General features: G+C 43.9%; 1 protein-coding gene across 1 annotated transcript in view; it reads left to right on the forward strand.

The window, feature by feature from the left end:
- atg2a (autophagy related 2A) overlaps positions 1-22,073 on the forward strand; it is a 112,823-nt gene that overhangs the window by 85,044 nt on the left and 5,706 nt on the right. Inside the window, exons 26-41 of the mRNA XM_084332542.1 lie at positions 1,177-1,247; positions 3,508-3,584; positions 3,964-4,134; positions 11,836-11,962; positions 12,306-12,529; positions 12,614-12,843; positions 14,958-15,093; positions 15,631-15,867; positions 16,930-17,031; positions 17,220-17,304; positions 19,761-19,914; positions 20,025-20,094; positions 20,189-20,271; positions 20,376-20,497; positions 20,899-21,053; positions 21,612-21,770. Coding sequence (XP_084188668.1) covers positions 1,177-1,247; positions 3,508-3,584; positions 3,964-4,134; positions 11,836-11,962; positions 12,306-12,529; positions 12,614-12,843; positions 14,958-15,093; positions 15,631-15,867; positions 16,930-17,031; positions 17,220-17,304; positions 19,761-19,914; positions 20,025-20,094; positions 20,189-20,271; positions 20,376-20,497; positions 20,899-21,053; positions 21,612-21,770 — 2,203 coding nt within the window. The remainder of the gene's footprint in view (positions 1-1,176; positions 1,248-3,507; positions 3,585-3,963; positions 4,135-11,835; positions 11,963-12,305; positions 12,530-12,613; positions 12,844-14,957; positions 15,094-15,630; positions 15,868-16,929; positions 17,032-17,219; positions 17,305-19,760; positions 19,915-20,024; positions 20,095-20,188; positions 20,272-20,375; positions 20,498-20,898; positions 21,054-21,611; positions 21,771-22,073) is intronic.

Here is a 22,073-nt window from a genome sequence, read left to right on the forward strand (position 1 = left end):
TTATTATTATTATTATTATTATTATTATTTAATTTCATTGGGTTTTTAGCCCTAGTTGCACTTTTGTTGCAACCTCAGTTATCCCATTAGTTCCCCCAAACTTAGGTATGTTATGTTAAGCTAAGAAATCTGCTAAGAAGCATATTATTTATTATTATTTTATTTCATTGGGTTTTTAGCCCTAATTGCACTTTTGTTGCAACCCCAGTTATCCCATTAGTTCCCCCAAACTTAGGTCTGTTATGTTAAGCTAAGAAATCTGCTAAGAAGCATATATTATTTATTATTATTTTATTTCCTTGGGTTTTTAGCAATAGTTGCACTTTTTTTGCATTTTTTTTCTGTTTATTTCATGTTTTGAAAGATTGCGTATTACTGCAATTTTCTTTTTTTTACATAAATCATAGTGGTTAAAAATGTTGGGTCGCGACTTAATGACTAAGGAAAATGTTGGGTCCCGAGGCTAGACCAGTTGAGAACCACTGCTCTAGAGTGATTAAGTAATGTAACTTATTCGTTAGGTAAATTAGGTTATATTATTGAAGGTATATTATGTGCATCACTGGTTGGAATTTACCTATCTCAAGCTCCACCCTCTTTTATTGACCCTCCAATCACAAATGTTGCTTTCCTCTGACAAACAAATATTGTTCTTTTGGACCCTCCTATCACAAGCTTTGCTTTCCTTGAGAGGGCGGAACTTGAGACAGTTTTCTGTGTACAAAGAAAGTCATGGACTATGTTACATTTACATTTAGTCATTTAGCTGATGCTTTTATCCAAAGCGACTTACAAGTTCTGTACGACAAGACAGCAAGAAGGGTACAACTCTATCAGCTGAGTAACAATGTTTATCAAAGTGTTGCGTGTTACAGTGTAGGTTAGTTTATTAGGACAAGTGCATGACAGTAAGGTTAGTCAGGGTTCGATTACATGATTCCATAATTCCTCTGTTGTTGATGGAGAACTAGATGCATTCAGATTAAACATTTGCAAATAAATAAATAAAATATTGTTGACAAGGGTGCATTCCCTTGTGTAGATTCATAGCAGTATTCCTGAAGACCTCACTGTGATCAACATACATATTTCACCATGTAGTTTTAGTCAATGTGTGGTTTAATGTTATTGAGTCTGGTCGTTTTTGTCAATTGTGTGGTTGTGTTTTCTTGTTAGATTTATCCTGGATGACTCTGCCCTCTACCTCTCTGACAAGTGTGAGAGTGACACTGTGGACCTGAGGAAAGGTCGGTCCCTCTATTAGTGTGTGTGTGTGTGTGTGTGTGTGTGTGTGTGTGTGTGTGTGTGTGTGTGTGTGTGTGTGTGTGTGTGTGTGTGTGTGTGTGTGTGTGTGTGTGTGTGTGTGTGTGTGTGTGTGTGTGTGTGTGTGTGTGTGTGTGTGTGTGTGTGTGTGTGTGTGTGTGTGTGTGTGTGTGTGTGTGTGTGTGTGTGTGTGTGTGTGTGTGTGTGTGTGTGTGTGTGTGTGTGTAAACAGCTCACAGACCCCATCCCTCTCCAAGTTGGTGTTAAGACTGGTTGTCCGTGGAGTGCTGTTAACTTTGTTATAGCAATAAACCAGTGGTTGAAGTGGCTCTGTATGTGTGCCCCCGCTAATGTAATTTCCCCTAACCCCGCACAGGGGTATGCAGACGATGTACAGGTTGCCTCATATCATGCGGCTGAAATAAACACCATGCTCTCCAGAACCGACTCCTTTTTGGAGTGGTCTGGATTAGAGGTTAAGGATTCAAAATGTGCAGTGTTTTATGAAAGGCAGAGTGGGGGAAACCGTTGGTATCACTCAAGTACAGACACAATACCTGCATTCACAATTGGCAATAAACCCATTACAGTCTATTCACGTCATCAGACATACACATACCTGGGTCACAAGTTTAATGTGGCAGGTGAGTGGAAAGAACAGGTAGATGAAATCATCTCTGAATACACCAGCAGACTTGATTTAATTCATGCATCACCACTTCCACTCATCATGAAACTTGAGGCAATCAGAGTAATGGCATTGGCCAAAGTACAACACCTGTTCTCCAATGTACATATTCCACGAAAATCACTACATGATTTGACTAATAAAACCGTACACCTAGTGAGACAATGGACTGGCCTCAACACACACACAACACTCAACATTATATTTCACAGTAAACGTGAGGGTGGTCTGGGTGTTCCCAATTTTGAATGGGCATATATTGCTACACGGCTCTCCCATCTGTTGAATATGCTGAACAGTGATGACCAGTATGTGAGAACGCTCGCCCGTTCTTCTCTTTTCTTGGACCTAAAAAGACGTAAGGTCCCCCTGGCACGTGGTTCGGACCCTAACTTCCTAGGCTTCAAGAGAAAGTCGAATGGAAAGCTGGACAGTCGCTCTCCTGGCTTCGGTGTGTGGTCAGACTGGCCGGACCTTAATGACATGTGTTGCTGGGCTGATGTTACCCTGGAGTGGGTGGGGTCTAACTCTGAGGCAGTGGCTGTCTCAGAGAATATTATATCTGACCCCAGTATCTCAGTCAGAGCATCTATGTCTGTGTGTGGAATGGATCACCAACTTCCACTGACTAATGCCCGAGGTCGCCTCCTGTGGGCACAACAACAAAGACAGCGGGAACAATGGACTGAGTTGAGACTGCAGGGGAAGATCGCGTGTCTCCCTGCTGCGGACCATTCTGTCTCTCACTCTGTGTTAAAAAATGTTGCCATAGATGAGTGCATTGTTATCTTTACTCTGAAAGCGAGATTACAGGTCTTACCATCTAAACTGAATCTCTCCAGCTGGTTTCCAGGCAGTCATGCTCCTCACTGTATTCATCATGACAATAACCAAATAGCTGAAACCATGTCCCACATCTTAAATGGTTGCCATGTATACAGGGGCCTCTACATAAGTAGGCATGACAGAATAGTAGATTTGATAGCGAAAGATATCTCTCTTATTTTTAGGTCCTCCATCACACTGTATAAGCATTCTACTGTGAAGCCAAGCATGTTCAACCTGTGCAATAATGATTCCATGTTCTCTAGTATTACAGCTAACACCCCCGATGTATTTGTGGTAAATGAACACCTTAGGGAGGTGTCCATTCTTGAGGTTGGCTGTACTTTTGATTACAGCTTAGAAGAAGCCTTCCTAACCAAAATGCTGAAATACCAACAGCTACAGCAGACCATCTCACAGCTAGGCTACAGATGTAAACAAATAGCCGGTCTCCCCAAAAGGAAGGCCAAGCAGTTAGCCAGGTACTGCTCAGTATCAGCAATTATAGGAAGCCGCTCAATTTGGAGGAGGCGCTGTTACCTTTACCCATGATTCTGCCGCCCATGCACCTTGTACCTGACTGTTCTTCATAATTGTCTGATTGCACTCGCATTGTTTATGTCCTTTGTATGAGGCTTCCTTGTACTTCTGTTTATGTGGACATAAATAAACATTTAAAATGTGTGTGTGTGTGAGATCATTCTGACTGTGGGACTCTCCTCCTCTCACAGACTATGTGTGTGTGCTGGACATTGACCTGTTGGAGTTGGCCATCACTACATGGAAGGGTAGTAACACAGGCAAGCTGGTGAGTGCACACTGTCGGGTCGGTTTATACAGAACTTGTAACGTCACCTGTGATGTCAGATCTGCGGCTGCTCCAGAAATCATAAATAAATAAGAGCCATAAATTCTACTTCCACTCCATGTCTATTTCAAATATTATACTTCTGCAGTTCTATATCAATCACTCTTCATAATTCACTCGCTCTGTCTCTCTCATCTCTCCTCTATCTTATATCTCCTATGTTCTCTCTCCTCTCCCCTCTCTTTTCTATATTATCTCCTCTATCTCCTCTCTTCTCTATCCTCTATATTATTTCTCTCTCTCTCTCTCTCTCTCTCTCTCTCTCTCTCTCTCTCTCTCTCTCTCTCTCTCTCTCTCTCTCTCTCTCTCTCTCTCTCAGAGCCAGCCTCTGTTTGAGCTGCGGTGCTCCAACAATGTGGTTCACCTCCACACGTGCGCGGACTCGTGCGCTGCCCTGGTCAACCTGCTGCAGTACCTGGTGTCCCAGGGCGACCTCCACCCCCCGCCGAGACACGCCTCACCCACCGAGATCGCCGGGCAGAAGTTACCGGTAAGAGGGGGACTAGATGTTTGATGTTCACTCTGGAGACTTTATATATCAGAGACCAGACACAGGCTCAGGATACAGAGTTGTAATAATAATAATAATAAAACTTAGAGAGAATATTTGTATAGCCCCTTTCATACAGAAACTGCAGCTCAAAGTGCTTCACAACAGAAAAAAGACAGACATAAAATGAGCACATAAAGTGCAGACATATGAAAATCACAGTTTTTCACATTAGGATCTAACATCCCAACAGGCCACCTTGTTTATGGTTTGATTCAGTTTAAAAAATAGACAATAATAGAAAGAGTCAGATAGAATAAACAGAGTAAAATAGTGCAATAGTGCAGTGCAATAAGTAATAGAATAGACATGAAATGAGCACATAAAGTGCTGTGTTTTTTTTTACAGTGCAATAAAATAGTTCCGGATTACTGTTCAACAGTTCAAAGTCGTCTTGTCGTTGTAGCAGGACTTGTAGCAGGACTTGTAGCAGGGCTGTGTTCAAGTAGACTGCTTTGGACCAGTCCAAGTCAAGAACATTCAATGAGGAATGCCACCCATTTTAAGAGTTGACATGATACAGGTATGTTCTTCCTGTGCCCCAGGACAGTTCAGTCAGTATTTGTGAACATGTGCCAATCTCTCATAAAGCTAGAAATCTGACAGATAAGCATTACTAGAAGGTTGATTGATTGATTGATTGAAAACTTTATTAACAGATTGCAGAATGGGTACAATACAGTACAGCTCAATACACACAATTGTTAAGGGGATGCAGACCAGAGAAAGACTTTCGTCTTGTTTACACCAGGGTCCCCCATTTTCAATTCATCAGGACATATATGACATACATGACATACAGATAGTCAGTACTGCTACATCTATACATTTATGACATACCAGATTTGCAAATACAGTACTGTTTGTGATACAGAAGGAGTCAAGAAAAGGGAGTATATACATTTGACGTAGAAACTGTACATTGGAGGAGGTTGGGTGGGGGGGGTTGGGTACACTGGGATATTGACAACCATACTGGGTAATTTACATTGGAGGTGGGTGGGGGGGGGGGGGGGGGGGCACATTGTATAAACAAGCAAAACTGTACATTGAGGGGGGGGGGGGGGACTCTGTACAAACAAACAAAATTGTACATTGGACTATTGACAAGACCATACTAGGTAAATGACTGTACATTGGAGGGGGTTGGGTTAGGATATTTACAGGGGCCAGTGTTGCATTGCAGTCTCCCGTAGGTGTCTCTTGAGAGAGGTTTTGAAAGTGGGTAGTGATCCACATTCCTTTTCAGCTTTGGGTAGGGCGTTCCACATTGATGTGGCATAATTGCGAAACGTGTTTAGTCCCTTATTTGAGCCGAATCTGGGTTTAACATGATTTGTGGAGCTCCCTCTGGTGTTGTGATCGTGGTATTCACTGACCTTTGGGAAGTATTTTGCCATGTACATGGGTACCTTGGTCGTGTAGTGTATCTTGTAGACCAGGCCCATTGCAAGTTGCTGTACTCTGTCATCTACTCTAAGCCATCCTAGGTTGTCAAAGTGGGCAGGGGTGAGGTGGGTTCTAGGAGTAAGGTCAAGCAGTAGTCTGACCAGTTTGTTTTGAGATGTTTGTAATTTTGTTTTTAGCGCCTTTGAGGTGCTTTGGTACCATGAGGTGCAAGCATAGTCGTAGTACCCCTGAATGAGTGCTCCTGCCAGAGTCTTCAGGGTATTCTTGTTTACCAGAGAGGAGATCCGGTACAAGAATCGAGTTCGTTGGTTGACTTTTTTTATTACATTGGATGCCATTTTGTCACAGGAGAGATTAGCCTCTAGGATGGAACCCAGGTAGGTAATTTCATCTTTCCTTGTGACAATATTGTCACCCACTGTAACTGAGAAGCCGTCGGTCTTGCTGAGTTTGTTATTTGAACCGAAGAGAATGGACTCTGTTTTGCCCATGTGTAATGATAGTTTGTTATCAGCGAGCCATATGCAGATTCTGCCTAGTTCAGAGCTGAGGGTTTTTTCAACCTGTAACTTGTTCTTGTCAGAGACCAGCAGGGCTGAGTCGTCCGCAAACAGGAACAAGTTGCAGTCACAAGCTGACGACATGTCATTTGCATAAATTAGGAACAGTAGCGGTCCTAGTATGCTTCCTTGTGGAACACCACAGCTCACTGTGAGAGGGGGGGATAGGGTACCGTTTACCTCCACCATCTGTTCCCTGCCCTCAAGGTAGGATTGCATCCAGCTCACTGATAGACTATCAAAACTAATTGCTTTTAGCTTGTCAATCAGAATGGAGTGATTGACCGTGTCAAAGGCCTTTTGTAGGTCCAGCATGACCATGCCGCAGTATTTGCCTGCGTCCACCTCTTGTTTGATGTGGTCATTCAAATAGAGAAGGCATGTGTCAGTGGAGTGGGATGTTCTGAAGCCAGATTGGAATTCGTAGATTAGATTTTTTTCCGCTAGGTACTTTTCGACCTGTTCGTAGACTATTTTTTCCATGACTTTCGAGATGGAGGTGAGAATAGAAACAGGGCGGTAGTTGCCTGGGTCTAATTTGCTGCCCTTTTTGTGCAGAGGGGTCACCCTCGCAATTTTGAAGTCCTTGGGGACGTGTCCCTGTTTTATGGAGAGGTTTATTATGTGTGTGATGATTGGGGTGATGGCGGCTGCTGAGTCTCTGAGGAATTTGGAGGGGATGTTGTCATGGCCAGTGGCCTTGTTAGGTTGGAGGGCGCTCAGTTTATTGAGTACCTCATCTGTTGTTACCATTTCTAGCTTGAAGTCGTCCTTGCGGACCCCTAGGTTTTTGTAGTAAGCTACTATGTGTTCTACCCCATAAAGCCCTGAGTGGGAGGGTAGTTTGTTTACCAGTGTTGTGGCTATGTTTGTGAAGAAAATGTTTAAGTAATTGGCTACATCCAGCTTGTCTGTGATGAGCGTGTTGTCCGTTTTTATGTTTATGTTTGAGAATCTGGTTTTAAGTTTTTTACTGCATCCTAGTTGATTATTGAGTAATTTCCAAAGTTCACGTGGTTTGTTTTTTGTTTTCCTCAGTTTTGTCATTGATGAAATTCTTTTTTGCAGTTTTGATCATGGAGTTTACGTCGTTTCTTAGTCTGTTTCTTTCTAGTTTGAGTTCAGTCACGTGGGCTTGGAGTTCACTGCTCGTGCTTTTAGTAAGCTTAGACTGACTTTTACGAAACTCAGAGCATTTTTTGTCTCTGGTTTTCATAGCGGCCAGTATTTCGGAGTGCATCCACGGCTCAGCGCGATTTTTTACCCTGGTGGTTCTTAGGGGGGCCATGTCGTTTAGTATTGTTGAGAATTTGGTTTTGAAACCAAGCCATGTTTCTTCAACCAGTGTACCATTGAGTTCATCTGACCAGTCCAGGCTCTCCAGTTCAAGGTTAAAGGCCTCGCTAGAGTAGGTTTTGAGGTCTCTAGATGTGACTGTTTTGTGGCAGCCAGCCTTTTGTTTTAGTTTTTTGCGGGTACAGAATATCATATAATGATCACTTAACCCGCATGCTATAACCCCTTTATTGGAGATCTTGGACTTGTCGGAGGTCAGAATGAGGTCAATGGTAGTCTGAGTTGATTCACATACACGTGTGGGTTGGGTGATTAGCTGGCTGAGGCCGTGCAGATCACAAAACCTACTGAATGACTTGAAGACGGGTGCATCTTTTCGTTGCATATCCGTGTTCCAGTCTCCAATAAGAATTTTGTCTACATCCTCAACTCCAGCTAAACACCCATCCAGTGTATCATAAAAGTCACAATTTGTTTATATGCGGACGATGTAATATTGTTCATGAAAAACCCCAACACCACATTGCCTCATCTGCTCAAGTTGATTGAGGACTTTGGTGATTTATCGGGATTTAAGATAAATTGGCCGAAGTCGGCTTTCCTTCCACTTAACACCCCTGCAAAAAAAGATACAACCCTCCCAGGACAGATACCGATGGTAAAACATTTCAGATGCTTGGGAGTGGAAATATTCCCTACCATAAGACAAACGGTGAAGCACAACTACACAAAAATCCAAAACAAAATCAAAGACGACCTTGATAGATGGACAAAACTTAAGAACACAGTACAAGCACGGATATCAATAGTTAAGATGGATGTACTACCTAAAATCAACTTCTTCTGTTCAATGCTACCGTTACCCCCTCCAGAGGGTTACTGGAAAAGATTACACTCCTCCACATACAAATTTATTTGGAATAACAAACCACCACGTATAAAAAGATCCACCGCACAGAGAAATAAAGCAGATGGTGGCATGGCATTTCCAGATTTTTTCCTATATTTTAAGGCGTACTCATTAAGTCCATTGACAACATGGTTTGACTCCCAAGCATTAGCATCTTGGAGGAAAATAGAAGAAAACATAGTAGCCCCACATAGACTGAAGGACATAGCATACACTAAACTACCAATCAAGCACTGTGAACGAAAATTTGGCCCCATAATTACTCATGCGATCCGGATATGGCGTGAATCACAAAAAAAAAATCCTAACCCACAAGAATGGCACAACCATACTCCCTTATTCAATAACAATGCTCTCTTAATTGGAAAACGACCTATAAGATTCCCTATATGGGAAAAGCAAGGCATACACTCATTAGGGGATATTTTTAACAAACAGGGTTTTTGTAGTGATAAAGAAATACGCAAAAAATTTTATCTCACCAAGTCCACATGGCTTTTTCACAAACAGTTAGAGCTATGTTTGAAGTCTCACGGTGTTCCATTAGACAGACCAATTGAACACCACAGATACCACAAATTCTTCTACTCAAGAGAGACATCGAGAGGTTTTGTTTCAGAATTTTATCATCAATTACTAACGTCCTCGTATGAAACCCTCCAACTTGACTCTGTCTGGAGGAGGGATATACCAGACCTGGAAAATGACTTTGATTGGCAAGGAGCCTGGGCAAATGTCCGACTTACATCAAGGAACCCGGATCATCAACAAATCAATCTTAACTATATTCACAGGACATACTTGACTCCTATAAGACTGTGCCGAATGGGGCTCAAACAAGATTCCAAATGCACCCAATGTACAAATGGGGACGAAGGGACATTTATGCACATGTATTGGGACTGCTCACCAGTTAAGGCATTCTGGGAAGATGTGACCCAACAAATATCAAAACTCGTATCTTGGAATATACCTGTACACCCCTCGGTATTGCTGTTGAATGATGTTTTTGAGTTTGCAGTGAATCCACAGCTAAAGAGATTGGTTTTATCGGGTATCACAGTAGCCAAAAAGCTGATCGCATCACGCTGGTTTCAACCGGAAAAAATGTGCCGTAAAGTTTGGTTTCTTACATATCTCGATGTAATTTACCATGAAATATCTACAGCAAGAATTCTGGGTCTCAATGAATCCAAAATGTCAATGTGGTTAGAAGTGGTGGAGAGAATAAAAGCTAGCTTATAATGGTAGTGTCTGGTTAGGTGCGAGGGATAGTGGAGGTACTTCTCAAGGTGGGGTCCGGGAGGGGGGGTTTCGAGCTGAGCATATGTATGTAGGGTTTTTTTTTAGATAACAGGTATTATGGGTATATCTTATATAAAACAACTAACCAAAATGTGATCTCATTGGATGTGCCCTGACAATTAATGCTTGTATATCTTATCGTGTGTTGTCATGTTTGTTTATATGTTTGTTTTAAAAAAGAATAAAAAAATAAAATACAAAAAAGTCACTATGATCTGGCGGCCTGTAGACTGTGCCAACCAGTAGGGATTTCGCCCTTTCGAATAGGATTTCCACCCATACAGTTTCAATTGATTTATGATTCAGGTCATTTCTGTTGATGAATTTGGTGTCCTTGTGTATGTACATACAGACACCACCTCCATGTTTGTTCCTATCATTCCTAATTATTGAGTAGTTCTCAATCTCTATCTCTGGATCTTTTACAGAATCGTCAAGCTTAGTTTCTGAGAAGCACAGTATGTTTGCCTTACCATTTATGAATAATTGTTTGATTTCATCCAATTTGTTTTTTAAGCTGTTAATGTTAATGTGAAAAATGTTCAGTCCATTGGCGTTGGTTATTTCATTGATGTTGGCAGGTTCGAAGTATTGTTCGTTTGTGATCTGTTCCTCTGTGTGGGGCTGGGGGGCTTTGTTGTTGAGGGTGGGAAGGGGGAGGGGGGGGTCGGGGCCCGCTCCGTGCTGGAACAGCAAAGAAGGGGGGAGGGGGGGGTCGGGTCCCGCGCCGTGCTGGAACAACAAAGGACTCGTTCCTGGATGTTTCCGTTGTTAGCTCTGCTAGCTAGCCGGCTATCGGGCGTCGAGATGTTTAAATCCCGCGTCGAGTTGGTCGTCATGGTTTCGACCCTCGGTTCACCTCCTCTCGTCTCTGCCTGGTCTGAACCAGAATTAAAACTTAATTCTAATTAATACTGATCATTTAAACTACGTTGAGAAAACTACCAGTCAAATGTGTGAAAAACACATACCGGTATATATCTTTTTTTTTTGTCCACTTTTTGTCCCCATTTTCTATTTTTCTCCCATCCCCTGTCTTGAACATTGCTAGACTATGCCTCCCACTGGTCAGCTGTAGTGAGGATAGAAGCCTTGCATCACGTGTCCCCTCCGGTACACGAGGAGGCAGCCTGTCTCATCTTTTCACCGCAGCAGCTCGAACTCTCAGTGGCGAGGAGTAACGCGTGGGAGGCTCACGCTGCCCCCGATACTTCCTGTTTCCGCCGCACCGGCGTCACCCAACCGACCTGTAGGAGTCGCTGTCCACAACGTCCAATCCCCACCCACCGGCTTTCCCACCCTCTAACACTGCCAATTGTGTTAGTATGACGGCCGGCCAAGCCGGTAGCAACGCAGAGAGCTGGGCTCGATACCAGCATATCCTGCGTTAGTGACGAGCGCTTTGCCCACTGTACCACTCAGCCGCCCTGAAAAACACATATTTTGATGGATGCTCTTGAATGCTCCGCAGTAAACTAGGAACCAGTAATAATAATAATATAATATATTTGATTTGTAGAGGCGCTTTATAATTATTGAACAAGTCTCAAAGCGCTACAGTGTAAAATAACATAAAAGCTAGCAAGAGAAGAAAAATATATAAAATAAGCAAGACTAAAACTAGTAAGGAGTAAAAAGAACACTAAAACTAGTAAAAGAGTAAAAAGCAGCCAGGGCAGCTTGCCCAGCAGTAAACTATGGGATTGAGATATGTATGTATATATCCAGCCAGCCAGTGCAATAGTAATATACAATGTACATGTGATTAAACTGGGTATAACATATATAAATGAGTACTACTGGGTGTAGTGCTAATCAGATGTATGTACAGAGTTGTAATACCAATATGTACAGTGATACAGGTATAAAAGACAGTATGGTCGTAGTCATACTGGCCAGCAGTGTAACTAGTAAGAGTAGGTAAGGGATATGTATAGATATAGTGTCTATGTACAGACGGGTGTCTAAATATATATGCAGTAAATATAATGCATTAATCTAATCTAATGCTAGAGTAAAATCAGAACTGATGATTTCACTGACATGACACACTGAAAAGTAGACCAATCAGAACTGATGATTTATAGGTATGAGGAAAGTTACTCATGTCTCAATAACAGAACGAGAAGAATGAAAGTTATTGTTTGTTTGTGCTTTTAGCTGTCAGAAAGTCCCGCCTTCCTGCCGCCCTGCCCCCCAGCTGAGACTGCTGAGATCAACCAATATGATCTGGCCGATGCCTTGATTGACACAGAGAAGAGCCAACGAGATGATGATTTGGACTCAGGTATTGCAGGGTTGCTAAAATTTATATTCTAAAATAAATGGTGTATTCCACAGTCCTGGGAGATAATAGTCCTCTGCTCATATTAACAGCATGTCTATCTCACAGCTTGTCTGAATATGATTGATTGTTGATCAGGTGTCATACTATATCTCTACAAGGACCATCCTTGACAACAGATATTCTTAGCTAGCCAATCGTTTATTTAATTGAGAAAAAAGTAAAAGTTTTCCCACACTATTACTTTTTTGCAAATTAATGTAGTCAGAAGGACTTCTTCAGAGGATTGTGTGTGTGTGTGTGTGCGTGTGTGTGTGTGTGTCTCTCTCTCTCTCTATCTCTCTAGGTTCTCCCACAGTGCCGCGGGGCTCGCCCGGCTCCGTCTACCTGTTCCCCGGAGAGGCCCAGAAGGTCCGCCCCTCTCCCGTGGAGGTGGAGGAGTCTGATCATGACAGACTGGTGGCCATGGCCACTGAGGTACAGGCAGATATGATGTCAGAGGATGGGTCTGAGGGTTCCAATGACAACGATGACTTCTGTATACTGGAGGCTCCTGGCATGGGCATTCCTGTGAGTGTAACTAGCTGTGAGGCTCTCAGCTGCCACTGCAGAGGGTTTCCCACCCTGGTCATAACACTCTTTCTCTCCTGTTAGTCCAGGGATGGAGAGCCTGTGGTGACTGCGCTGGCCCAGGGGCCCATCCGGGTGAAGGACGGTTATTTCTCCAGGCCACGGGGCAGCTCGGACCTCCTCAGGGCCCCCGGCCGCTTCCCCGTGCCCCAGAGCAGGGTGGTGTTGCGGGAGGTGTCCGTGGTCTGGCACCTCTATGGGGGCAAGGACTTTGGAGGCAAGCCTCTGTCCTTGCACGCCCAGCTTGGGAACAGGTAACACACACACACAGTGGCCAAAAGCAGGTGCAGTGCCCAAACACAACAATATGTTTTTCTTATGTCTACATAGTCGTGATTATTAACACTTTCCATGCCAAGGGTCCGGTGCCCCGGAACCCTGTTGCGTGCCAACACCCACTTCAATGATAGAGCTCTCATATTTGCGAATGCATAAACTATATCTTAAATTATGGCTATGTGTATAATATGGCCGTCGCTTATCAATGACTTGTTTGCAGTCAACATTGTTGAAACGGATTGTTTTTTAATCGGTTCATTTCCGTTTGATACCATTTTGAAAAACGCTCGTTTCTTGAAAGTTTCAGAAAATTTCAGAAGATTCTGTGATAATCGCCCTTTACTGGAATATACTGGAATACACAAAAACGTTGTAATTTTTCGGCCTATTTATGAATAGTTTTCAAATAAAAGCTAGATTATCGATAGTATATGTGTACTTATGCACGCTATAGAAGCGGGCTGAAAAATCGATTATCCATTTCCTGATCAGCACACACACACACACATACAAACATAGGGCCCACGTTTTATATCTGTGAAAAAAGCTCTGATTATCCCAAGACTGGTAAAATAGCTTCCTTACCTCAGATCAGATGTTCTCCAATTCTTGATCGCCATTCCAAATATCGATCGCGTTTATTGATCCAACGCTGGGTACTGGAAACACACATTATCCGCTGTTCTTGGGCTCTGCGATGACTTCGATCGTCTCGGGTTACTTGTCTGACAAGTAAAATGAGGAAGCAGGACTTTTTCTCCATGCGTTTCATTCAATCCAATCCAAAGGGGTGCAGTACCATCCGGAGAGACGATAGGGGGCGGTATTTTCCCAATGGAGCTCAGAGAGAGTTCCAGTGGTAACGTGAGGCTAGATTGATGAAATATGAATGGAAATCGCTAATAAAAAAAAAAAAAAAAAAAACGAGATCTCTCGTCTCTCTGGCACTCAACGGTTGGCATGAACTAACGAGAAATCTCGTCGTTGGCACTCAAAGTGTTAAAGAAGGGGGACAGTGGTTTATGTAACTGCTAATGAAACTGAAGCTGTTTGGAAGTGCTACATGTGATTTCCTTTTTTATCCCTCTTTCCCAGTGGTGCAGTCGTAATATGGGAACTGGTAACACGCCACGCCACGTGCATGTGTACAGAACAGATTTTTTGAAATAGAGAAGCTGAAAAAGGTAGCAGGATGTAGTCTTCAATATATAAAGAAATTATATTGTCAACAGATAATGGTTGAAAAACAAACAATGTTTTAAATGTAATAGTAGTTACAATTTCTTTAATTGAATCAACTTAAACTAGAAAAGTAAATACAAACTAAATTAACAATGTAAGTTACATTGTTAATTTAGTTTGTATTTACTTTTAGTTTAAGTTAATTCAATTAAATAAATTGTTTTACACACAAACACAAAAGCAAACTTAAAATAATCAGACAACTTGTGTTTACTTGAAGTTTGTGTGTGCATGACTCCTAGTGCACAGCAAGGGAGGTTTGGTGATGAACCTCGTGGTGCGCTCACACCCACTCGCGCGCGCAGTTATACACACACACGCACGCACGCACACACACACAAGCGCATATACGCAAGTGCAATCTTTCTATCATACACGCTCTTGCTCTCTATTTGTGTGAATGTGCGCGCGCGAGAGCAATTGGAAAGCTGGCGCGCAGCACGGCAGACGCTTGATTCAATCATAAGCAGGTAGACCCCCATCACGAATTCCGAGCCACATTAGTATTCACCTCCACTGCCGTCACACAGAATGAAGGAGGAGATGCATTCAGATAGCCAACACCCAGACACCTAGTCTACCTGCGCTTTTTGTTATGTAAAACGGTGGCGGCCGGCCGGGTACTTAGTCACAACGAATGGATACAGCGCATTTTTGTGTGCGCGTACACGCGAGTACACATCCGTGCGCGATCGTGCGTACTTAGTTCTGCCTCAGTGATCTAATAACACGGCGTGTAACCGCGTGTGTGCACGACTGCACCCCTGCTCTTTCCTCAGTGTTATTTTCATTCTCTCCCTCTCCTCCTCTCTCTCCACCACCCCCCCCCCCCCCCCCCCCCCCCCAGGGGTCGCTGTGCCTCGGCCGGTGTGCGTGGTTCCCCGTCCCGCTCTGTGGCCCCCTCCCGACCCCAGAACTCGTGGCGCTGGGCCGGAGGCAGTGGACGACAGCACAGCCTGCTGATGGAGATCCAGCTCACCAAGGTGTGTGTGTGTGTGTGATGACACATCAAGCTTAAGTTTAAACTACACAACTATACCAATGTCGCTGTAGTTAGAACAGTACCAATACCCCCAATATACCAACCATTTACCATGTAAGCCAGAAGGAGTGACATACATTGTCTTTACAGGGCTGGGATCAGTGGACTTTTAAAATGTCACATAATTAGCTGATGATAGAGCAATATTGGTTTTTGAAGTCCAATACTGATATTTATGGACTGAAGTCGCTGATAGCTGATATTTTGTGCCAATATTCAATATCTTTTAAATTGGAACATCTTTTAGCCAAAAATTATTAAATGAATAAATATGTACAAAGGCCATGATTGCTAGAAGCAGATATATATCCCATTGACTTCCACCAGCATTGCTAACAAAGGCTAATAATTGTGTTTTCCAACGTCTCCAAAACCATAACACTGGTTGAGGTACGTTAACAGATTTGACTGAAATTATCCCACAGTTTGTGTAAAAGAAAGAGAAGTAAAGAGAATAAAAATAAAACGTCCTCTGCAGGTGTCCTTCCAGCACGAGTCTTACCCTGTTGCCGCGCCGGGGCAGGAGGGTGAGGGGTTGGCTGCCGGTGTAGGTGTGGGTGTCGGGGGGGGCCCGGCGGGGGAGCAGCCTCTCTCCAGGCAGGTCTTCATTGTCCAGGAGCTGGAGATACGGGACCGGCTGGCTTCCTCCCAGATCAACAAGTTCCTCTACCTCTACACCAGCGAGAGCATGCCCCGCAGAGCTCACTCCAACATGGTGAGATAATAATACTACAACCCTCAGAGCTCACTCCAACATGGTGAGATAATAATACTACCACCCTCAGAGCTCACTCCAACATGGTGAGATAATAATACTACCACCCTCAGAGCTCACTCCAACATGGTGAGATAATAATACTACCACCCTCAGAGCTCACTCCAACATGGTGAGATAATAATACTACCACCCTCAGAGCAACACTGGTTTGAGAAACACTGAGATGAAAAGAGTCAGGTTGAGAATAGGCCTGAATCATATGGACAACAAAATATCATATTGCCATTATTTGTACACACAGTATTTAAAAACAACAATCAAGACACACATCTAATAAAATAAAGATAATGATAGAAAGCATAATAGAAATCAAAAGAGGTAGCATTTTCTGAATGCATGTAATATGGACGGGATATGGTCAGTGGTGTTGAACCTGTGTGTTTGACTTTGACAGTGAAGGCCCAGCAGGTGTGTTTGACCCAGGCCTAGGAGGTATTGAACCTGTGTGTTTGACTTGTCTCAGTTGATAGTGAAGGCCCTGCAGGTGTGTCCTGACTCAGGCCTAGGAGGTATTGAACCTGTGTGTTTGACATGTCTCAGTTGACAGTGAAGGCCCAGCAGGTGTGTCCTGACTCAGGCCTAGGAGGTATTGAACCTGTGTGTTTGACATGTCTCAGTTGACAGTGAAGGCCCTGCAGGTGTGTCCTGACTCAGGCCTAGGAGGTATTGAACCTGTGTGTTTGACTTGTCTCAGTTGACAGTGAAGGCCCAGCAGGTGTGTCCTGACTCAGGCCTAGGAGGTATTGAACCTGTGTGTTTGACATGTCTCAGTTGACAGTGAAGGCCCTGCAGGTGTGTTTGACCCAGGCCTAGGAGGTATTGAACCTGTGTGTTTGACATGTCTCAGTTGACAGTGAAGGCCCTGCAGGTGTGTTTGACCCAGGCCTAGGAGGTATTGAACCTGTGTGTTTGACATGTCTCAGTTGACAGTGAAGGCCCTGCAGGTGTGTTTGACCCAGGCCTAGGAGGTATTGAACCTGTGTGTTTGACATGTCTCAGTTGACAGTGAAGGCCCTGCAGGTGTGTCCTGACTCAGGCCTTGGCGGTCCGGAGTGTTGCCTAAGAATCAGCCTGCTGCCTCTGAGACTCAACATTGACCAGGTAGGTGGCATCATCCTTTACCCTTAATCCTTCATTATTTCATTAAAAAAGGCTTACAAGAATGTGAATTACATACATAATTTTTCAGGAGCTGTATGGCTATTGTTATATATTGTATTAATTGAAAGTATGGATCAGCTTTTGCCTTTTCCTTGCATTGAAACCAACACTTGTAATACACCCCCCAGGACGCTATGTTCTTTCTGAAGGATTTCTTCAGTAATCTGGCTTCCGGGGTTAACCCGTATCTGCCTTTGGACCCTGCAGCTGAGGGTAAGTGTGTGGGATACATTTGACATTGAAGTTACTTGTGTGGGATACATTTGACATTGAAGTTACTTGTGTGGGATACATTAAGACATTGAAGTTACTTGTGTGGGATACATTAAGACATTGAAGTTACTTGTGTGGGATACATTAAGACATTGAAGTTACTTGTGTGGGATACATTTGACATTGAAGTTACTTGTGTGGGATACATTTGACATTGAAGTTACTTGTGTGGGATACATTTTACATTGAAGTTACTTGTGTGGGATACATTTGACATTGAAGTTACTTGTGTGGGATACATTTTACATTGAAGTTACTTGTGTGGGATACATTTGACATTGAAGTTTGTTTTTTGGGTACTTAACTGCTGTCTTACATGCTAGTTGTTACAAAGGGTCAGATTAAACCGAATATATATATTTATTACTTGAGATATATTGTATAATATTTGTATATCGTCTGATATCCCTTGTATATTCTTTGTACATATACACGGAATATCCCTTTACCTAGGTACAGGCCAGACCATAATATTCGTTCTCCTATTGGACAGCGACCCCTAGGCGCCAACGACCATACCACCAATGTCGAGTTCAAAGCTACCGCTAAGACATGTCTCAACATGCCCAGGTTTGCGCAGTAATACGAGACAGAACTGAGGTTGGCACTAGATTATTCACCCTACGTATAAATACGTCGCAGGTGGATACAGAAGCGCTTAGCCTAAAAGTGACTTAGACCAAAACGTTGAAGCCTTCACCACGATACAACGTGCCGTGAAGTGGGCCCCCTTTGCCCCTAAATAGAGCCTTGAGAACCGCGTGCGAATTGATAGCTAAAGTGTCAGAGTTTAACGCTGTATCGTCGAGTTCGACTTATTCTATTGTTTTTTTTTTTATTGGTCTTTTTCCCCCTCCATTTTTCCTCAGATTTTCTCCCATCCCAATGTTAGTCGTATGCCAATTCCCAGTCCCTTCCTGGTCGCTGCGCTTTACCCCCCACAGTCAGATCATTTGGGAGAGTGGAGGCTACCACGTGCTTCCTCCGACACACGTCCAGCCAATCACCGCTTCTTTTCACCTGGCAGCGCGGATTCTCATTGAGAGGGCGTAGCGTGTGGGAGGACCACACTATCCCCCTCACGTCCAATCCGCGCTTAGCAGGCGCCCCGACCGAACTGTAGGAGTCGCTGTTTACAACGACCCGGACCCACCCCGCCAGCTTCTCCCACCCTCTGATACAGCCAATTGTATCAGTGCAGACGGCCAGCCAAGCTGGTGACAACCCCGGAGCTGTGAGCTGGATTCGAACAGGCGAATCAAGCTCACAGCTCCGGGGCTGGTGACGAACGCAATCTCCGCTCGACCACCTAACCGCCTCCGACTTATTCTATTGTAAAGTAATAGTCTATTATGTATAGTGTATCGTGCGGCTACCGTTCTACAGTGACCAGCATTACCACCGGTTCGTCGTACCGAGCTAGTGCACTTATCCAGGCTGGGCGGCCTAACCTCGTGCCGCCATCCGAGGAGTCCTAGACGAGAACCGTGTGGATATGTACACCGGAGAACCTACACCGACGAATGCAGAGCCTTTTCCGGCTGGATTATATTGCTTTGGTACTGTGGCTGCTGGAGCAGAGAACCGTCTACCCCACTGCTGTGTGGGATCTACCCTGTGAGGAGCACCGTCGAGCCCGCCTCTAGGACCCACAGAGGCTGGCTAGCTTTCATCCATGCTGCCATGCATACCGGAGTATAGCTGTTGCTTTGTCTACGGACCAAAGGATTATTGCACCGTCTCCTGTATCTGGAGTCTCTTTATTCCTCGTTGATCCAGACTTTTGCTCCCGACAATTCCTCTCCCCTGCTGGCTTACAACCGGAGGGAACCCCCTTAGTATCTCCAGCTGACTACGAGTGTGCCTTATATAATTCTTATGCTACAGGTGGTATTAATTATACCCATCTTAATATGCTCATGGACTTACGCTCTTGACCTACTTAAGTGTTCTTCGCCATATAAGCGCAATTCATAATTCTCAATATTGTAACCTGCTATTGCTGCTCTGCTAATAAATACTTCTAAATATGACTTTCTTTGTTAAGCCGTATTATTGTGTGGGTGTTCACCATATATACCGTGTACTGTATGGCCAGTAATTAAAGTACATAACTAAGTAGTGGTTTAATGATACCATACTCTCAATACAGTCAGGGAATTGTACCCCTCAGTTACACTAGTAGACACTAGTTTTCCATCATGTCAGTGTAGGAAACCTGCAGTAGCCAGGCTGTTAGCTACTTCTTCAACAATACCTTTTTACGAGAACATTACTGTTTTTGGTAGCAGTAAAATATCACTTTGTTTCTTCATGTTTTAAGTTTCCACGTGTATAGTATATATTCATCTACATCTAATATATAATGTTCTTGTTTCATCCATCCTTCCTCTCAGTGAAAGCAGATCCTTCCCAGATGGCCTCTGAGGAGGCGGAGTCAGGCGGTGGCCTTGGGCCTGACCTCACTGCTTCCGTGGAAACCACCTATAGCGAGCAGAGCTCCTCCTCCGCTGGCTCCACCTCTTCCACTGACCAGCCAATCTACTTCCGGTACATAAACTTTGATCTGTCCAAGTGAGCATTTTATGGGAGTTTGATTCTACAGTATGTTCACAAAATGGTCATATTCTCTCTCTCTCTCTCTCTCTATCTCTCCCCAGGGAGTTTCGGTTCACCTCAGAAGTGCCCATCTGGTTGGACTATCAAGGAAAACATGTGGTCATTGAACAGGTAAAAGATCAGAGAGCAAAACATCCTGTATGTCACTAGCCACTTCCTGTTTCACCACACCCCCTTAACTTTCTGACCTTTTGTGGTTTCCTAGGGAACATTTGCGGGGATTCTGATTGGCCTGGCTCAGTTGAACTGCTCCGAGCTCAAGCTGAAGAGACTGTGCTGTAGACACGGGTACTGACACCCTCTGATACTGACACACTCTGACGTCTATTGAAACACTAAAGGATAATTGCTCTCTAATAATTGTACCCTGTCCTGTCCTCTCGCTCACCCAGTCTTCTCGGTGTAGACAAGGTCATCCAGTACGCGGTCACCGAATGGCTGACTGACATCAGGAAGAATCAGCTGCCGGGCATTCTGGGAGGTGTAGGCCCCATGCACTCTGTAGTCCAGCTGTGTGAGTTCACGCTTTTTACACACCCTGTTACCACCTAGCATGCAGGTAACCTCAGGACACCCTGCACACACCATGTTACCACCTAGCGTGCAGGTAACCTCAGGACTAGATGCAGCTTCTGCCTCCGTGGTCGTTTTATCAGGATCACCTACAAGTGCAATATAGTCATGGGTCCGGTCTTAGCTGAAAATCCTACCCGTGACTCACTGAGACCACTGGCTGAATTAATATATTTCTAGATTGGGTTATTTTGTTCTTTCTTTCTTATGTCTTATATCTGAACTCTTCCAGGCAGGTTCTGACTCTTTAAATGTTGTTTCAGGTAGAAGTGTCAAACAAGAACACAATGAATGTCTCATCTCTCAATTTGCCTCTCCCCTTTCCCCTCCCTGTGTCTCTAGTCCACGGAGTGAGGGATCTGTTCTGGATGCCTATAGAACAGTACAGGAAGGATGGGCGCATTATCCGCGGCCTCCAGAGGGGGGCGGCGTCGTTCGGCATGTCCACAGCTTCCGCTGCTCTGGAGCTCAGTAACAGACTGGTCCAGGCCATACAGGTAATGGATCTCTACAGGCATGACTACATGACCACATATCTAACTGAAAATGACTCTAAAACTGTAGTTTATACATTTGAAACTACTTTTCAGAATTCCCTGAATCCCCCATTTCCAACCAAGTGGGCATACCAGGCGTGTTTAAACATGAGTGCTTACCGTATTGTGCTGAATATAAGACAGTGTTTTTTTCCCTAGAAAGAAATCTGAAAAAGGGGACCTACATGTTGGAATAGACTGGTGAAATTTTACACGAATAGAAATTATGAAAACAATGTTTTATTATCATTATTTTCAAATAAAAAGTCTTCAAAAAAGTGTTTTTCCATTTTTCTTGAAAAAGAGGGATCATCTTATAATCAGGGTGGTCTTATATTCTGACCAAATACGGTACTATCTATCCTTCACCTCTTCTCTTGAAAACCTTATCTCTCCCTTCTGTGACTTGTGACTAGTCAGATTTGTGCTGAATCAAGCGGAGGGCACAGAGCGTAGAGCTAACTGCTGCCTGTGTACAAGCCCCTTCCAACAGTCTGTGTGTCTCTCTCGGTCATGCAGGCCACGGCAGAGACGGTTTATGACATCCTGTCTCCCACCCCTCCTCTGACACGCTTCGCCATCACAGAGGGACGGGCCCCTCCCCACCGGCCCCGCAGAGCCCCCCAGCCAGCGGACCTGAGAGAGGGTGTCGCCAAGGCCTATGACACCGTCCGAGAGGTGCGTCACACACAACCCCAAGAACCCCATGGATGGCTTAACTGTTTAGATAAAGGAGCTACGCAGTATATACAGTGTATATATTTATTTAAATTCAGTAGTCATATACATCAATATAAACAAAAAATTTGGGGAGAACACACTACATTCAGGTACACTCTTGTCCACCGCTTGTAGATAACTAGCGAATTGAGGCCAAGGTAAGGCATTTTTTCCATTAATCTATATAAACTAAACAATCGTTTAGTATTTCTATTAGCTCTTCAGTATTGTTCAAATGTCAATACAATCATACTTGACTCA

This window comes from Notolepis coatsorum, assembly GCF_963971535.1.
Source record: "Notolepis coatsorum genome assembly, chromosome: 16".
Classification (NCBI taxonomy): Eukaryota; Metazoa; Chordata; class Actinopteri; order Aulopiformes; family Paralepididae; genus Notolepis; species Notolepis coatsorum.